General features: G+C 38.2%; 2 protein-coding genes across 8 annotated transcripts in view; one reads left to right on the top strand and one right to left on the bottom strand.

Annotated features, from left to right (window-relative positions):
* The window catches only part of SNTB1 (syntrophin beta 1), a 225977-nt gene extending 220892 nt beyond the window's left edge, over positions 1-5085 (top strand). Inside the window, exons 7-8 of the mRNA XM_057735334.1 lie at positions 737-927; positions 4121-5085. Coding sequence (XP_057591317.1) covers positions 737-927; positions 4121-4213 — 284 coding nt within the window. The 3' untranslated portion in view covers positions 4214-5085. The remainder of the gene's footprint in view (positions 1-736; positions 928-4120) is intronic.
* Positions 5086-11526: 6441 nt separating this feature from the next.
* MTBP (MDM2 binding protein) overlaps positions 11527-20005 on the bottom strand; it is a 73798-nt gene continuing 65319 nt past the window's right edge. For 4 of the 7 annotated variants that reach the window (XM_057736257.1, XM_057736251.1, XM_057736254.1 and 1 more), the window contains 2 exons: positions 17397-17462; positions 15437-15842 (listed from right to left, as the gene is read on the bottom strand). In XM_057736257.1, coding sequence (XP_057592240.1) covers positions 15756-15842; positions 17397-17462 — 153 coding nt within the window. In that variant the 3' untranslated portion in view covers positions 15437-15755. Of the gene's footprint in view, positions 11711-15436; positions 15843-15883; positions 16278-17396; positions 17463-20005 lie in introns of those variants that run through there. The other 3 variants (XR_009053892.1, XM_057736253.1, XM_057736255.1) reach the window with 3 other exon arrangements.

Here is a 20005-nt window from a genome sequence, read left to right as displayed (position 1 = left end):
CAGTGGAGGTGGCTGAATACCACACTGGACAGGGAGGAAACAGCATCCTTCACAGAAGGTGCCGCATCTGACACTGACCTGCAACAGCAGCTTTTCCAGCACCCGAGATGATTAGATCATCAGGGGAACTCAAAAAGCACTCCCTTCTATGTATAAAATGAGCTTTGTTCTACGTTTTTAAAATTAAAAATCAGGTTATTTTTGAACTACTCACTCCTGACGTCTTACATGTGTTTTTGTTACCTTGGGTAACATCATTGGGGGAATGCTTGCTTCCTTCACTGGTGGTAGACACGGCATAGATTGATTGATTGACTCTGTGTGTGTGTGTGTGTGTGTGTGTGTGTGTGTGTGTGTGTGTGTGATGACGATGATAGAGACAGCTTACTCTAAATCAAATGTCACTTTTTTCCAGCTTGAGACAAGGCCACTGGAACACCCATCTCCCTACATCCATGTTGTTAGATGGTCATATGTATAAGGGCTAGAGCCCAGATAAAATTCAGTAAATCCCAGCAAAAGGAATTTCTTCCAACTTATTTCCCTTAGTTTCAGAGGGCAAGGTAAATTACAATATTACAATCAATCTAAGGAGAATATTTGCATGCACGATTATTAATTTTTAACTTTAGAAAGAAGTTTGTGGCTGGACCGTGGGAGTGAGGGGACTAAAAGATTATGTGCCTGGGAAAATGGATGGACTTTCATTGTTCATACTTTTGTCTGTCTCTCTCAGCTTGCACCTACAAAAACCAGGAATGCCGGTTGACCATACACTATGAGAATGGATTTTCTATTACCACTGAACCACAGGAGGGTGCCTTTCCCAAGACAATCATACAGGCTCCTTATGAAAAGCTGAAAATGTCTTCAGATGATGGAATCAGGATGCTGTATTTAGATTTTGGAGGCAAAGATGGAGAGCTTGTAAGTGCACTTTTCTTTAGACAGTGTGGTTTTGTATATTTCGTCATGCAACCCACCCATAATGGCTGGCAAACACACACTGCCTTGTATTTATTTAGCATTTGACTATTTAACAAAGTACTTATAGGTTCACATCTTAATTGATCCTTGAAAAACAGTAATCGGATCCAGTTTCTTCACAGTTCTTGACTTTGATATCATTTTCCTCTGAAATATTACAGAAATATTTGAATCAAAGGAAAGGACCCTTTACGAAGTCAGCACTAAATTTCTCTCAAAAAAGCGTTCCACCAGCTTTAAGATGTATCATTCATTGTTTAAAAGTATCAAGCATCTGATCTAACCTGGGATGGTGCGAGGTGTCAGGGAAGCAGGAATGTAAAATGCCAGTCCTGGCCACCTGGGGGGGTCTCAGAGGAGCAGAGAGCGTGAACACAGAGGGGACGGGGTGGGGCTAGGGGCAGCGTGGAAGGTGCAGTGAGGAAACTCAGCAAAACTGATCAACTCTACCCAAACCTGAGCAGAGAGAGGCCCAGATAAGGACCCAGAAGTTTTGAGCTCATATCAGAAAGTGTCCAACAAAATCAGCAAATTTGTCAGTTAAGGTAACATTTATACTTCTCATATCACTGCAAATTGCCCATGGGTTTAAAATCATGATTTCCTATGATCGTTACTGCCTACCGTAGTGAAAAAGTAGCAGGTTCTCCTATTTTCTAGCAGGTGTAGTTCTCAGGAAGACATAGCATCTCATTTAAGCTGTGGAATGTAGAACTTCAAAGAGGACCTTGATTTGGAACAACTAGTCTGTCTAGGTCTTTCCTAGTCACTGGCTTAATCGCACAAATATTTAATGACTCACACTTGATAACAGGAACAGGGGATGTATAAAATGCAGAGTTAAATCTCAATTTTAAAGATCTAGTCAGTTTAACCCAGCTACTAGCCTTGCACAATCCCACCTCCCATCTCTCTGAAGGAAAGGTCCAGGGCCACGCTTAAAAGAGCATAGGGACCTGTACTCTCAAAGTTTCAGCACCACTGTTCTAGATCATGCAACACTACTAGCCCCAGCACAGTACCAGTTTACTTCCTGTGGGTGTCGCAGGAGTCATGATGAAGTCAGTGCCCTGCGGCTGACAGGTGATCTGAACTCACTTTCTGAGAACAATTTCCAGCCAGTCATTTTTCTAACCTTTAAAACGGATCTGCAAAATTTTATAGAATTTTGTTGTTGTTTATTTGTGTGTTCAATCTGTAAATTCAGCTTGAAGTACCAGTTTGGAAAGAAGTGACTGGAAAGTCCATTTTGCTGAGAATGCTTCTGGTTCAGTGGCTGCTGTGTCCATCACCCAACTGCACACTCACTTTTTCCTAAGGGTGATTACTCCCTAGCAGCATGAAAAAGAACAAGAAGCAGTCTTATGTTTTATCCATGGCTTGAAAATTCAAGGCTATTTTTGCCCATGAGGAAAAATCACTTATGTCTAAATTTCAGCCATTCTGCCTGTAATTGCAACCTGACTTGAAAGACTAAAGAAGGACTGATTTTTTGCTGCCAATATATTAGGCTGATAAGCTCAAATTCAGACACAGCTTCCGAAAGGTCTAGCTACACAACCACCAGAGGCAGGTGCCAGGGAGGGGGAAGGGGGCAGAGATGAGTTGTGGAAAATGCAGTAAATTGAGGGTCAAGAGACCCTTGCTCTCTTTCTGAGTCTGGAACTAACTCACCAATTGTCTTGGGCAGGTCCTTTCATTTCTTTGGGTCTGAGTCTCCCTATCCATAAAATACAGTGACTGAACTAGATAGTCTGTAAGGTTAGTTCTAAACATTGCATTCAGTGTTAGTGAAATAGACGATGGTGCGTAAGTCCAGACTCTGGCATCAGACAGACCTGCGTTTGTGTCCACGCTTTCTCTTTACTGTAAGATCTGTGATCTCAGAAAGTCTTATAACTTCTCTAAATCTTAGTTTTGCACATAAAACACAGAGATAATAATGATAGCTGCCTTATAGGGAATTTGTGAGAATTAAATAAGATAGTGTAGTAATGTCCCACACACCCCAGGGCAACTAAGCCCATGTGCCACAACTACTGAGCCTGTGCTCTAGAGCCCTCAAACCACAACTACAGAGCCCATGTGTTGCAGCTACTGAAGCCCGCACACCTAGAGCCTGTGCCTCGCAAGAGAAGCCACCGCAATGAGAAGCCAGTACACTGCAACAAAGAGTAGCCCCCACTCACGGCAACTAGAGAAAGCCCGTGTGCAGCAACGAAGACCCAATGCAGCCAATAAATAAATAAATAAATAAATAAATAAACAAACAAACATTTTTAAAAAAAAGATAGCGTATAGAAAATATTTAGCATAGCACCTGGTTCATGCAAAGCACAACTTAACTGCTGGATGTTAGTTTATGCTGCGTCTGTTATTCCCCAACAATGTCATCATCAGAACAGAACTGGGGACCGTGGACGAGAATTGGGAACAACACGCTCAATGCTCCTGAATTAGGTCAGGTGATAAAAATTCAACCTGTGAGGCTCTGACCACACGCCAGCCCTGGAGGAACACATGGAGAAAGATAAGACTTGGAAGGGGATTTAACGGACAAGTGATGTACGTGCTTACAACAGTCCAAGAGGGTAGGATAGTGAGGACACAGCTGCTTCAAAACATGGATTCTGCATTTTATGGTTTACAAGGAATTTTCACATACAGTATCTCATTTTAATACTCTACCCTGTGAGTTAGGTAAGACTGAGAAAAATTTTAAGCGACTTGTCCAAGATTATGTACACATCTAAAAAGTGTTAGAACCAGGACTCAAACCTATGATGTAAAATTTAATACTGTTTCATACTGTACCTAATCCAGCATAAATAATATCACTATCGTGATACCAAAAATAAGTGGTTTAGACAGTCAAGAAGGGCAACACTGATATGTAAGCTATGGGTATGTATAAATTTCACAGAACTTATTTTGGAAAAAAAGATATATGAGATGTAACAAATAAATTCAAAGAGTTATTTTTTTATCGCATGGGGGGGCAAGGATTTAAAAACACAATTGCTCCATTTAACACAAAAGCAGGATGTGCATAGATCTGTTTGATATGTAAATCACTATTTTGTATCAAGCATTAATTTAAAATCTTTCATGTTCTCTTCTTTTTAAATTTCAGCAACTGGACCTTCATTCCTGCCCCAAGCCAATTGTTTTCATCATTCATTCCTTCCTGTCAGCTAAGATTACAAGATTGGGGTTGGTGGCCTGAAAAGAGGGACAAATTGTCTTTGAGAAAAGGAGGGCTTCGATGCCACCAAAAAGTGTCATATCAGACACCATTTGCAGTGATGCACCAGATGTAGCATGCCACTGTCAGCTTTAGATCCCGAGTCCTGTGTAACAGTCCCAGATGCCTTTGTCAATTTCAGCAACTATAAAGGGTACCCTAAGAAAATACCACAAGGACTATCAGAATAAAACTGTCTTTTTAGAACAGTAAAAGGGTAAAGAGGTGAGGCTGATTGGAAATACACAGCATAGCTTTTAAATAATGACAATCAAGGACATGAACATTAGGACAGCATGTGCAGATCTTAATCACACCAGTTTCTAGGCAACTGGTTCACCCAGGTAAGCAAGGGCTGAATAAATTAGAAATGGACATTTTTCACTCTCCCCTCCGCACCCCAGTGATAAGGACTCCTTGTTTTATTGTGCTTTATTTCCTACTTTTAATTGAGTTCACTGGTAAGGAAAGAAAAGTACTTCAAATGGAAATTCACCTTTTATTTAAGTATGAAACAGCTGTTACTTTTTCTTAATGAATCATCTTTCAATGATGTAGCCTGATTCTGAAGTGTTCTCATTAGCATAAGATGAGTAGGAATTAAATAAAGCATCAGATACAGATCTGAGCTGTAAGCTGGTAGAGTCTGAGCCAGAGTAGACTGCTTAAATTGCAAAGCTTTGCTCAAGAGTGGTGTGTGTGAAAGATGATTAATTCTGGGACTACACTCATACCAAGGTCTGCTATCTTAGAGCCATGACTTATAGCTTTATTTATAGAAAGCAAATTATGGATTTTTCAAAAAGATTGTCATTTGAGATATATATATATATATATATATATATATATATATATATAAAATAATTCACGGGGGGTTAACTAATTATCCCCATTTTGTGGTTTTCAGTGGAAGTACTGAGCAGTTCAGCAGCCCTTGTTTCTGCCTATGCTTGTATGCATGCATTTTCAAGCAAGTAAGAGAGCCAATGTTATAACCAAACCCATCAATAGCATCCACAGCTCTTTTGGAATTCCAGGGAAAAAATATAATGACCTGATATTTTTCTACAAGAATATTTTCAGACATCATATAACATATTACTGATTTAACACTTTTGCTTTTATCTTTCAAAACAAATTCACTGAAAACACACCTATTGTTTGATTTTCAAGTCACTTTCCTCAAACCTTGAAAATTAGCTCTAGAATTTCTGTAAGTATTTGTAACCCTTTTCTCCCCTGTAGTTTACACAGACAAATGTTCTAGGTTAGATTTGTGTGCTTTTTCAGAACCGTATTTTAGCAAATACCTATGCAAAGAGCTTTAAAAAGTGAAACTGTTTCAGAAGAATGTGATTTTGTTCACTCAGATACATGTGTTTATTGAGTTTTACTTTAGTTCAGCATTTTATTTTAAATCAGTGTTTCCCCAAAGTAATACAAGTAACATGTAATACAAGTTCCAAGGGGCATTGATTGAGTGGTGTTTTGTGGGCGGGGAAATAAAGGGGTTGGTCATCAGAAATGTTTGTTAAATACTGAGTTTAAAAATGTTAAACAGATTTCATGATTGCAGGCCTCCTCAAAGACTTTGCTGCACATTGCGATTCTGCAAGGGGGGATCCCGTGTGCCATTCCTAACGCTCACCTACGGAACTCCTCTCTAAAGGAGCATCTTGTGAAGCTAGTGTTTAAACACACATACACATACAAAGACAAGACAAAACAAAACAAAAAAACCACTTTGGAAGACACAGCTTTAGGACACTGATTTTGTTTTTTTTCTATTTTAAAATGCTGAAGAGTGAAGTCCCAGCCTGAATATTGTAGGAAAGCTTTGATGCATTTGTAAATTGTACGCACTCTTTCATTATATATTTTCAAAATCACTGGAATGTTGTTATACAAGAGAATTATACTTGTGTGCTGTAAATAACATATTAAGATACATATATTAATGCCAAGTTTAATTCAACAATATGTAATCTAAGGTGCTCAGTACTACATGAAGTGTGAGTTACATACTCATAATTTAGTTGCAAAGATCCTATTATATATTTATAGACAAATTAAAATGATCATGATTACAAATATTATTTCTTCATCACTTGCGTTTTGGACTGATAATATCTGGGTGCGGGTCAACAGAAACTACATTCTCTGTGTTTATAAAAGTTTAATTTAAATATTTATATTTTAGAAAAATATATTTGAATAAAATTAATGCATTTTCTGAATTAAAATGTGTTATTAGCAAGAAATAGAAAACTTTACTAAGAGAATTACATATATAAATCATTTTTCTTCCTAAAAGTTAAATTGTATCCTATCAGAGTGGCTATGATAAATCAACTCAAATACTCATTTTTTTCTCATTCTGAATGCAAGTTATGACTTTACACTGTAGATTTTAATCTTGTCTTGATGTGCGTTATGAATAACACAAACTCATACATCTGGATCATGCCTGGGTACGGTTAGCAAGTCAACTGTCATTTGGGGGGATTTGTTTTTGTCCAGTTCCCTCTGTGTTCAATCTGTTTCTTATTTGAATCGATGAATTATTAAATTCACCATGTCTGCCCTTTTAGGGGCAAACACCACCAATGAATGATGTCTTCATCTACATCTGTGTGGAAAACTGCCCATTTGTTAGATGTGATTAGATGAGCCCTTGGGTGGGGTGATAGATCTTTAAACCATCCCATTGGAATTTAAAGAAAGCCAACAGAAATACTGATATCAATTTTTTTTTCTGGCTTGAACTAAGTAGGAGAAACAAACCTATCAACCTATTAACAAACACTCAGGCAGAGGCATTTAATTAATTGTATCAATTGATGAATTAAAATGCTGAAAAATGCATGTTCCTTTGTTCAAAAGCTTGTTGACCCTGCTTGGTTGACGTTCCTTTGTTCAAAAGCTTGTTGACCCTGCTTGGTTGAAGTCAGAAGGAATGGGCTCAATGGACAGAAGGATTCTTCTAAAATTAATGAGCAGGGCCTTCCTGGCCCCGCCCTTTTCTTTCACAAATACTAGACACTCTACCTTGAGGGGATTGGAGTGGACTGGGGTAAGGGAGTAATATTTGAATGTACCATGAGTTTAAAAAAAAAAAAATGTGCCTATGTTTATAGCACTATGGATATCATGTAAAATTTATATATGAATTAAATAAATATTCACCTCTGAATATGGTGGGCTGGCTGGTGGTTTCCTAATAGCCACAGAGGGATAGGGGAGTGGAGAGACACATCCTGTTAGTCTCTTCCTCCAAGACTGGCCTTGAAAGGTGCTAATGGGGGGGGGGGGGGGAATGCTACGAGCAATTTGTGTGTGTGTGTGTGTTCAGTTTCAGGATGGGTCTGCATCTGGGGCTTAGGGCTTTCAACTCTCATCTTAACTAAAATTTCGTGGGATTTTACCTGTCCAGCAAGCTTCGAATACTCAAATTCTCTGTAGTATCAGAATTTGGTTTGTGTTTAAGTTACTTGAAATAAATGTAACAGGCTAGGGTTGAGAAGTCTTTTACTATTTGAAAATTTAGTAGTATTGAGATTTGGAAATGTAGACTCTGGAAGATACTTTAGAGGTCATCGAGCACATTATTGCTCAACGTTTATCTACAGTTTTAGCAATACTACCTTAGTATCTTAGCATATGGCATTTGTTAATAATATAGCAACACAGTGACTACATATAAAAATGAATATATACCAATTAAAAAGTCTGAAAAATCTGTACCACCATCACATACACTATAATTCAAGTACTACATTTTGGGAAACATTGACCTTGTATCATATGCCACTAAATTCAGGACTTTCTTCCTGAACATCCCTTGTACTTGTTCATTCCACCTGAAATTGAAAAATTTTCAGCATGGGGAGGGAGCTCCTTATTTCCTGAGGCAAGCCACTCCATTGCTGGGTGGCTAGAGTTGTTAGAAAGTTCTTACATTCTTAGAGCCAAAACTTACGTCTGCATGACTTTCAGTCATCACCCTGTTCTACCTAGAAAACACTGAAAGTCCAATCCCTTTTTCCATGTGCGTGTCCTGTATAAAAGACAAATCAAGGCTGAGGGCTCCTAGGTAATACAAAATGATCTGAAAATGGCTTTAAATAGGATATTTAAAATTCCTTATTTTTATCTTTAAAGAACCAACTGGCCAAGATTAAAAGCTTCAATAATACCTAGTGGTGGGAAGTTATGAGAAAACAGGCATTTATACACCCATTAGTAGGTATATATGTGGCAATAATTTGTAGGGCAATTTGGCAATAGCTATAAAAATTTTAAAATACATGTACCTTTTGACTTCTGGGAATTTGTTCTAGAGATATATTACACAAGTGCACAAAGACTAATGTATAAAGATCATCTTTGCAGCCTCATTTTGTAACAAGAAGCTGAAAAGGTCAATGCCACCATCAACAGAGCTAAACAAATCATGCCCCCCCCCCCCCCCCCCCACCACACACACACACATGGGAATATTCTGCAACTGTTGCAAAGAATGGTCCATCTAACTTGGGCAAAATTTCTATGGACTATGTAGAGAGTCCATTTGTTCTTTTAAAAAAAAGGTTCCCAAGAAGAATTGTACTGTGGGGCATTTGGAAGTCTGTGCTAGTGCTGTTCTGTCGTCACAATGATAGGGCTGGGGCGGGGGTGGGGTGTTGGGGGTGGGAGAGACGATACCACTGTTTGCTGAACAAGAGCCAGGGTTGGTTAGATTCCCTGCAATGTGATGACAGTCTTCACATTCAACAGAACCATTTCCCACACAATTTTTGTGCCCTCTGATTTATTCATGTAGGTGAAAAACGTGTATAATGATCTGAGCCTAGACCCTGATTTTTACAATTTACAAATTTTTACATTTTACAAATGAAAACTTTTTTGACTGATTCAATATCTTCTGAATTTTCTAGGTATACAACTACCATACATATGGAAGAAAGGTTGTGTTTTTGTTTTACTCAGGGCATTTTATAAAACATTTTATAAAAACAAGTCACTGGTAGCAAGTGTGTTTGTGGTACTTGAGTCAGACACGTGACTACTATTGTATGTGCCTCATTCATGCTGAATCCAACTAAAGTCAAATATTCGACTACTTCATTTTGTCTTTTAGTGTGGTTGTACCCCAGCCTCTCCATATTGAAATGCATTTTAATTTATTATCATTAATCTTTTCCAAAACGTCTTTACAATTAGGGGATGTCAGTTTTAAAAAAATTGTGAGTGCATGTAGGTGAGATTACTGTACTATGCCCATCCTGTGTATCTCGTTAGACTCTCTCAGTGCGATTCTCTGGTCTCCCAGACTTTTCAGCTGCTTATTCAACCGCAGACATCACCAGAGACAGCTCTGCTTGACCTAAGTGTTTCTGCCATGTAGAGCCAATCAATTGTTTGCCTGGAAATGCTGCCTCCCCTGACCTCTCCCCTTGGCTGCTGCCAGGCAGCCAGGCTAAGGAGATACCTAACTTAAATTTCTGGGGTCTGTCATCAATTCCAGACTTGGATGGAAAGCCACTCTGTGGGGCATAGAAACTGGTGTCCTGAGCAGCTGCTAAAGGTGATGACCTGAGCAACCCTGATCTGTAGGCAATTTATTTAAACCTTTGTGAGGCCAAACAGGAGTCAACAATAGGAAGGAGCCGAGTAGATAAATAATCCTCCTCTGCCTCCTTCCTGTGTTACTTCTCAGAGGAAGGACTCTCCATGCACCATATATCCTGAGAGGCAGCCCATGTGACCGGACACCTGCGGGGTGACTGGCTGGGTCTCTCTGGGCTTCACAAAGCAGCAGCCAGTGTCATCATGCGTCACCCTGCCTTGCTTTCCTGCCTTCCCTGCCTTTTGCCCTCTTCTTGTCTTCACTCTCACTGCCTTGGAATTGGGCCTCCTAAAAATAAAGCATCAGCACCTAATCCTTGCCTCAGGTTTCATTTTTTAGGGAACTTGGCCTGAGACCAGTATTTATGACACCTGATGACAGCAAAGGGGATGTTAAAAGGGGTGTTGGGTCTGCTCGGTTGAGAAGCAATGGACGTGTGAATAATATGCTTGTACTTGTATAAAAATGTCTACAAGGATACATTAAAAAAAAAAAAAAGGCCTCTTACTATCTGTTACTGCTGGGAAATGGGACCAGGGATCATGGATATGAGCTTAATACCCCAATATATTACATGAACTTCTTAAATGTGCATTTAAAAATCCTCTTTTAAAAAAGGGTTTCTTTTTAAGGGTAAGTAACGTTCCGATTGTAGTGAATAATATTTTTAACCTGTTTATAAAATCTTGAGTAATAGAACTATTTGAATATAGGACCAGAAATTATCATGTCACCCACAGTCCTCTAAATTACACTAAATTTGATTTCACTGGAGGAAGCAAGTCTAATACCTTATTAAAATGACTAAACCATATCCAAGGAAGGTATGGAAACATTTTTATCTGATAACAGAAAAGCAGTAGGAACCTGTATTTTGGCCTTTTATCCTCCATTTGTTTTTTTCCTTTGACATAAAAAAGGCCCTTTATTGCAATAGTATAAGACTTGACACTGAGAAAGAACATTGCTCAGACAGTGGCACAGCAAGAAGAGCAGGGCAGAGGTGGAGGACAATGAAAACTAATGATGCTCAGTGGGCACAAGAGAAGTGGGAGCGGATGCACAAGCAGCCCATCCCCCGAGGCACAGGCATCCCATGGACCAGGCCTCAAACCCTGACTCCAGTCTCAGGGGCAGAGCCCATCCTACTCTCACACTTAGCCTGATGGCTGTGACTCTGCCTTAGCTTGGACCAGCGCCTGGGAATGTTGAAAGAAAACTTTGTTCTTTTCAAGAAACAAAGCCAGTTATATTTTCAGCAACTTTCAACTGTAATTCTTTGGATGAATATAGCCTATTTTCTCCCAAGAACTCAAAGGGAAGTCCAGGAAAGACCTTCGCAACGCCTCATTAATTGCAGCTTCTCTACTTTGTAATTTTCACCTGCACAAGGTGTGAAAGAAATACCTCCTCTGCAAGTTCTCTGGGTCTCACAAGAAAGGCAAATCCAGTCCAAAAAGAAGCTATTCCTTTCTTCTTCAAGTCAGGCCTTCAAACTCAAGGCCTTAATCAATGAACTTTTTGCAACTTTCCTTTCACATGGCCTCTCAATGAATTCTTCACCATAAATGGAACCTAATGTTTACACAAAACAAACCACCTCACAACCTAGTGGCTTGGAACACGGCGGCATTTTATCTCACTATTCTGTGGGTTGCCTGGGCTCACTCACGTGGCTGTATGTAGCTGGAGCATTTTGTTGGACTGGAAGGTCCAAGATGTCTCACTCACTGTCTTGCAGCCAGTCTGGCTGTCTGAGGGGTCACGTCAGTCCTCTTCCATATGGCCTCTCAATATCTAGTAGGCTAGACCAGTTCTCTTATGTGGCTCTCTTACATTCAGGCAAAGTTCTACAAGAGCAAACCAGAAGCTGCAAGATTTTCAAGGTCAAGGTTCTAGCTCACACCACATCATTTATGCCATATTCTACCAGTCGAAGCAAGTCACACTGCCAGCCCAGATACAAGGATGAGGGGGACAGACTCCATCTCTTGATGGGAGGAGCTCAAAGCTTTGTGGCCATGTTCAACCTACCACATTCCACTCTTTGGCCACAATTATTTTCATTTCTCTTACATAAAAAAAAATGCTTATTTTCCCCCCAAATGGGGAAAAGTCCAGTATTTCATGGTTTTCATCTGGTCCAGATAGAGGTGAGACTCTTAGGGTGTGGCTTTTAAAAATCCAGAATATCGTGACCTAAGAAACCTAAGTTAACTGCCATCCCTACGTCCGACATACAATGGGGAGGCAGGACAGGGTAACTGCAGCAGACACTTCCTTTGTTAAGGGACTAACCACTAGTCCATAGGAATTCTGAAATCCAGCTGGGCACATGTCACTACTTCTCCTTTTCTGGGGCAGGGAATGTGAATTAGGGTTCATTTCTGCTACCTGGGAGTGGTACCCTACTCCATTACTCTTGGCTCTGCCCTTTGGCCTCTTGGCTTTGACTTTCTGAAAAGTCTTCCTTTTCCATAAAAAAATAGTCCATGTTTGCAACTGAACAGTTTTCTCATCCTGCTTCATGCTCATTGAAATTTGGTAGCTCAGAAGTCTCTTTTCATTTTGATTCAAATTCCTAAAAAGTTCATGGGCTTTCTGTTGCTAAGAAAATTCAATGGAGAAAGAATTGCGTTTTCAATAAATTATGCTGGTAAAACTGGATACCTATATGTAAAAGAATGATGGTGGATCCCTTCCTCACACCAGATACAAAAATTAACTCAAAATGGATCCTGGACTTAAATGGAAGAGATAAAATTATAAAGACAGAATTGGAGAAAATATTTGTAAATCATAGATAAGGGACTAGAATCCAGAAAATAAAAAGAATTCTTACAACTCAACAATAAAAAAGGAAATAATTCCACTTAAAAGTCCTTTAAAAAGGATTTTGTGGGCATTTCCCCAAAGAAAATAAGCAAATAGCCAATAAGAAACATCGTTACTTAGAGAAATGCAAATCAAAACCACTAAGAGAGGGACTTCCCTGGTGGCGTGGTGCTTAAAACTCCGCCTGCCAATGCAGGGGACACAGGTTCAAGCCCTGGTCTGGGAAGGTCCCACATGCCACGGAGCAGATAAGCCCATGCGCCACAACTACTGAGCCCACATGCTGCAACTACTGAAGCCCACGCTCCTAGAGCCCATGCTCCGCAACAAGAGAAGTCACCACAATGAGAAGCCCAAGCACCACAATGAAGAGTAGCCCCCACTTGTCACAACTAGAGAAACCCAAGCACAGCAATGAAGACCCAACCCGGGCAAATAAATAAAAATAAATAAAATTTAAACAAACAAACAAAAACAAAAAAACCTCACTATGAGATATTACCTCACATTTCCTATCATTTGTCAAAAGGCAAATAATAACAAGTATTAGCAAGGATGTGGAGAAATTGGAACTGCTGGTGGAAATGTCAAATGGTGCACCTGCTTTGGAAAACAGTCTGCCATTTTCTCAAAAAATAAAACACAGAGTTACTATACAGTCCAGCAATTCTACTCCTAGGCATACACCCAAGATAACTGAAAATATACATCTCTGACAAAACTTGTCTACAGATGTCAGCAGTAGCATTACTCATGACAGCCAAAAACTGGAATCAGCCTACATGTCCATCAGTTGATGAATGGACAAACAAAATGTGGCAGATTCATACAATGAAATGCTGATACAAGCCACAACATGGATGGACCCTGCAAACCCCATGCTAAGTAAAAGAAACCAGACATAAAGGACCATACATTGTATTAGTCCATGTACATCACATGTCCAGAATAGGTAAATCCAGAGAACAGAAAGTAGATTCGTGGTTGCCAGTGGCAAACAGGAATGGAATTTCTACTGGGGTGATGAAAATGTCATGGAATTAGACAGTGGAGATGATTACACAACTCTGTGAATAAACTAAGACCTACTAGATTATACACCCTGAAGGGTGAATTCTGTAATATGTGAATTGCATCTCCAATAAAAATAAAATTTGTGGGCTTTCTGTGTATCAAGTTACATAGTCTAGTCTATCAGATGGAAACCACACCCACAATTCTTTTCAGGACAGGTCCTCTTTACTTTAGGTGTCAGAGTGCTGTGGGGCAACACCCTTAAGGTTTTTAAAAGCCCTTTTGTCTTGCTGAGAGTTTACCTTAAATATTTCTAAGGTCTTAATAAAGAATTATATCGCTAAACCTTTGGTTTGATCTTTTTTTTGAGGCTAGTACTTACTTTGCGAATCTTTTGCCATTGGAGATACTGGAAGTAGGAAAACATTTTATTTTCCAATCCAGGATGTTCTAGGCCCTCTGCATCTCCTCAAAATGCTGCTAGAAAACTGAACAGTCCCTCCTCCTGTTCATCTATCTTGTCCTGTGCCTCATGGTATTCAGCCAAACTAACAAACGGCTCACTGACACTTTTAACATTCTGTCTGGAAATAACCTTCACTAGATCCATGAGTTCATTTGGTACAACCTCTCTTTTCCAGGTTATGTGGGCAACAATTTTGCCAAAGGTACCATCACTATATAATGGAACTGAGCTAGTCCAGCCCTGTGGCTCCTTCTTTCTCCAAAAAAGAGTCCTCATAAAGAGTGGGAGCTTTAGGCATCGTTCCCAGCGCTGAGAAATAAGTCCTCAGCAGAGCTGATGTCTAAGCTCAGCCTATAGTCTCCCTCCCACATCCTTTTCAAGGTCCTGCTCATACTTACCTTATGTAAAGGACAACCGGTCAGCAGGGTTCCTCTCCTGGAACATGGCCCCAAAGTATATGCAGCTGAACCTCAGTTGCACTCTATCCCAAAAATTGACCTGAGTCTTTGGGCCTTTTAGATCACTGCTTTGTACCTGCTTTCCCATTTATTTGAAATATCTTGTCACTTTCTACTTTGAAATATTTTTTATGGGACGTTCACAAAAGGTAGGAAGTATGAGCACAGCACGGAAGTTAAGTTAAAGTAGAATCTGAGTATGAAAAGCGTGCGAGGATAGGGAAGGCTTGTAACTCCCCTTCTCAGGAAGCCCAAATTGGCGGGGGGGAGGGTGTTCCAGCCCAAACCTCTGACCCTGTGGGGAGTCCAGGCCCTGGGGTGGCTAATGTGGAGATAAGCTTTGGAATCCCAGGAAGACATCTAGAAATTTAGGAATTCATTTCTTTGATCAAGTTGACTGAAAAAGCAGCCAACATATTTTAAAAAAATGTTCACCCTCAGTATTTTCAGCCATCAAAAAAGGAAACAGGGACTCTGCTGGTGGGTATACAAACTGATCTCTCAGAAAGGCAATTTGGAAAAATTTACCAAAAGTCACAAATTCCACTCTGGAAAGGTTATACTAAGGTATAGTCAGTGATGTACCACTGGACTATACCTTAGTATAACCTTTATTCATTAAAGTTTCAATTACATTATTCATTAAAGTTTCATTTATAATAAGGAAAAATTGAACTCGTATGTCCAACAATGGGGGATTGGTTAAACAAATTGTGGTTCATTTGATCACATAGTTATTAAAATAATATACGATATAAAATTCATTTTATATAATATTAAGTTATATCAAGTGAAAAGCAGGCTATAAATCAATATATACATATACACACACATCACACATACATAAACACACACACATATGACCCCAATTTTGACAATATTTTAAATATAATGTTTAAAAATATCAACAGTGGTTACCTATAGACAGTGAGAACAATGTTGGAATTTTTTTCCACTCTTCTTTGTATTTTCCACATTTTCCAGATTTTCTGCCATGGGAAAAGATTTTTTTTTTCTGGGAGTCTCTACTCAGTCATTTTTACTATGTCTTATTTTCATAATTTTTGCTTTTTCTTCATTTTTGATCCCAAATAAACATGAACAGCTCCAACGATGGTGACTCTAGGCCAGGGGTAAGGGAACATGACTAACTGTATGAATTTTTTTGCCAATATTTTCTAAATCAGGGGTCATCCAATAAATCAGCTGCTGGAACAAATGAGAAAAGTCATTGGCCGATGTCTTACTTAAGACTCAGTAATTTAAATATGTCTAACAATGAAGACATTTACCAAGAAGTAAAGAAATATCTTTTTCTATTTATTGGAATAATTAAATAACCAAGAGTAAAATTTTTAAACATATATAAAAATATTAACTTTAAAAATTAAAATATAGCACAACTATAAAATAACTATACAATTAAAAATACATTAACTGAGCAACCTCAAAACTATATAAATAGAGGATATTTATGAAGTTCTTTAGAGATGTAACATCTCTTCTTTGAATAAAGTTTGAAATTTGTAATTTTCAAACTAAGGAAGGAAGCAGTATATAATAGATCCGTCCAATTTATGATTATCCAAAGAGAATGATTCTGTGTTATTTCTTGCTTGTCTTTTCTAATACCCATTCAATCACCTAGGGCGAGAAAAAATATGATTACAGTACATTTCTTTTGGAAACACAAGCGATAGAAAAAGATATTGTTAAAACTTCAAAAGAGTATGGTAGAAAATTTAAAACAAAAAATAACATGTCAGAATCTTATAATACATACTATCTTAAAAACACATTTCACTAGTGGCTACCAGTGGGGAGAGGAAAAGGCGAAGGGGCCACATAGGAGTAGGAGATTACGAAGTACAAATTATCAGGTATAAAACAAGCTGCAAGGATAGACTGTACAGCACAGGGAATAGAGCCAAGATTTTATAATAACTATATATGGAGCATAACCTTTAAAACTTGTGAATTACTATATTGTACACCTGTAACTTTTATAACATTGTACATCAACTATATTTCAATTAAGAAAAACTTAAAGGAATGATTATCACAAAGAAAATCAGTAGAGCAGTTACCTCCAGAAGTGATGGAACGGGATATGGTGGGGAAGGGACTCTTTGGGGGCTTCTAAGGTCCCTGAAATGTTTTATTTCCTAGCCTGAATAGTGATCCCAAGGATGTTCTCTTTTAAAATTATTTTTTTTAATTGTATGTGTTTTTTTGCATGTGTATATACATATTACATATTAGATCATGAATTTTTAAATGAAAAAAAAGAAAACCAAAAAAAAAAAAAAAACCCACATTTTATTTTCTTGCTGAAGAACACATTTTGCTGACTTTCCAGTGCAGAATATAATAGTGTTCTCACTGGACAAAATGAGGGTTCTGCTCTATTCTCACCTTTATTTGAAAACATATTTTCAAAGGATCACTAAAATAAGAAATCAAGCCAAACTTTGAAGACATCTAATCAAAACGGATTAATATTTCTAGCTCTTTGGATTACTTTTTTTTCTGTTTTTTTCTTAAATCAGTTTAGAAGTTCTTCTGTTAACAGAGAAATCTCTTAAATACTGCTAAAGACTCTGCTTGCCTAAATCTATTATAAACTGTTTTAAAGAGTGGTCATAGGGGCAGAGTTGCAAAGACTACTCACTAATTCTCACTGCACATATTACAGCATCAAAGCTACCCTGACATAAAATAGCAATTTAATTGAACGTAGTTTCTTGGGAATAATTTATTTACCTGTACAACATTGTTGTTTGCTGTTTTATTCATTTCTTCAAATAGACCCCTTGAAGTTTTAAGATCCTAAACATAACAAAATATAGCATTTTAAATTTGCACATTAAATTACAGAGAATAAGTCATTATTAAATAAACTTGAGATGATCCTAAATCATTCTGTAAGTATCAATGTGAAGAAGGAGATACTACCAAAAAATCAAAGTAACATTATAATTTAGTTCCGTCCTGGAAGGTCAAAGTACTTGAACCAAAATACATACATATATACATAAATCCATGCCACTCTAATCTCAAATACTCACTGACCAAACTTAAGCCTCAACCTCAACTATGAGTAGCCATATTAGCTTCATTACTCAGAAAATGAATATACACTTTATATTTATTTTTCAGATAAAATACCTTTCTTCCTCTCTCTTTTTGGCTATTTCACTCTGCCACAAAGAAGGAATGACATAGGAAATAAAACTGAAATCTCTGACTTTTAAAAAAGTAATGACTATATCAAATTATATTATAAAAATTTTAAAATCCAATTGGATTTTTTAAAAAAGCAGTCCTCTGCTGCATTTCCAAGTTATGTTTCATTGAAGCAGTCATTTTCAATTCTTTCAGCTGTTTCCCTTATTTATACCTTCATGTTTCTAAATAATAAGCTTATACTGCTGTTTCATGATTTAACATTTCTAGACAGTGACTGCTGTCTCCCAGATTCAGGTCTCTGAATCCTCCCACCTCTCTTCTCTTCCTCTTAGTAACAGCTACAGCACAATTTTTTGACTGGTAAATAGTCAATGTTTGCATTTTATACCTAAACAAATATAGTTCAATCCTGAGCTAAGTAATGCATAACAGTTACAATTTCTTTCATCTCATGTTTTGTTTATCCTGTAGTTGAACTACATTTGCTTAGTTTTCCATGTATGTAATTCTGCCCCCCACCCCCACAATGCTGTAAAAGATTGATTAAATGTACAGCAAAGTTCTTCAAACACTCAAGGATACTGGATAATCTCTCGCTTCAGCTTTTCATTTTTGCTTTTGTTTTCTTAATTATATTTTTTTAAACTGGAGATCTTTCTCCCATAGCCTGTTCCAATTTGGTCCCATTGCTCCTTCGGCCTGGTCCCATTGGGACTTATCCTCCCTCCCCAGTATAGGTTAGTTTTTCTTTTATTTCTTGATTTAGTCTCTTGTTCTACTGAATTTCAGCTTCTCACAGATTTGTCAAAAGGGTACACAAATGACAAAATTTTTCAGATCTTCCATGTCTGAAAGTATCTTTATTGAATCTTCATACTTGATTGATTTCGAGACCAGGTATAAAATACTAGGTAAATCTTTTTCCTTCAGAATTTTAAGATACTGTATTACTGTCTTCTGGCACACAATGTCACTGTAGAAAAGTCCAATGCCACACTTATTCTTGATTCTTTATGTGTAAACTACTTTCTCCCCGGGAAGCTTTCAAGAAATATTCTCTCTGTCCCAGGAGATGTGACATTCCACAGTGATGTGGCTTATAGAACTGTCATCCACTAGGCTGGACAAGCCATATGCCCTTTCCAACAGGCTTGCGTCCTTCAAGTCTAGAAAACTTTGTTATATTTTTGATAGTTTTCGCTCCTCTAGTCTCTGTTTTTGAAACTCCTATTATTAGCGGATTAATTCCCCCATTTTCTAATTCTGTGTTTAATGTTTTTGTCCTTAATTTTGACATTAATACTAATTTCTGGTAAGTTTCTTATCTCAACTGTTCTGCCTTTCTATTGTATTGATGTTTTATTTTTAACTTTAAGGAGCTTTCATCTTCTATAGCTTTTAGAAACAGCATCCCATTCTGGTTTTGTGCACACAGTTACCTTCTCTTGGAGACAATATAGTTTTTATGAAGTTTTCTTCAGCTTTCTGCTCCTTCAGAATTCCCTTTGTTCCTTTATGTTTTGGCATCTGCTGTATTAGAAGTATGCTAGAGGCAGTAGCATACCTCAAAAGTATGCTCACTCTTGACTGTCCAGTCGTATTTTAAAATGAGATAATAAAAATCTTACTGAAAGCTCTGTCTGCACAGAGCTTGTTCACTGGTAGCTTTACAAGGTAGGGGAATAAGGGGCCAGTTGGCCTTTTTACCGTGGCCTCCGATTTGTTTTTCTCCAGAGATTATTTCCTGCACTGTCACAGGGGGGTGGGGGGGGGGGAACTATGTATAATATACTTATCTGTAGTTCATACTGTGGGGGAAAGACGTGCAGAGCAAGTTGAAGGCTCCCCAGTTCACTCTGTGGATCTTCATTTAACTCCTCTTTTCCTCGCCCCACACCTTGCCCCTGCTTTCCATGATACTTGGTGTCTCCAAGTCCTGAGCAGGTCAGAGACTGTGTGGGTTGAACGGGCTTGACTCTCACAGGTGTCCCCAGGCAGACATTTAGGCTGTCCCTTCTTCTGCTCTGTTACACCACACTCCCATGTGTTTCTTTCTTGTTCAACTATGTATAAAAACACTTCTACATTTTTCCTTTCCTCTTTTCTTGGCTTTTATACTTTCAATACTGTCTTTCTTGAGAGATTTTTAGAACGGAAGGGAATCAAGTCCATCTGCAGTTTTA

The sequence above is a fragment of the Hippopotamus amphibius genome, chromosome 5 (assembly GCF_030028045.1).
Source record: "Hippopotamus amphibius kiboko isolate mHipAmp2 chromosome 5, mHipAmp2.hap2, whole genome shotgun sequence".
Taxonomy (NCBI): domain Eukaryota; kingdom Metazoa; phylum Chordata; class Mammalia; order Artiodactyla; family Hippopotamidae; genus Hippopotamus; species Hippopotamus amphibius.
Note: the sequence above shows the minus strand (reverse complement) of the source record. Positions and strands in the feature narration are given on the sequence as shown.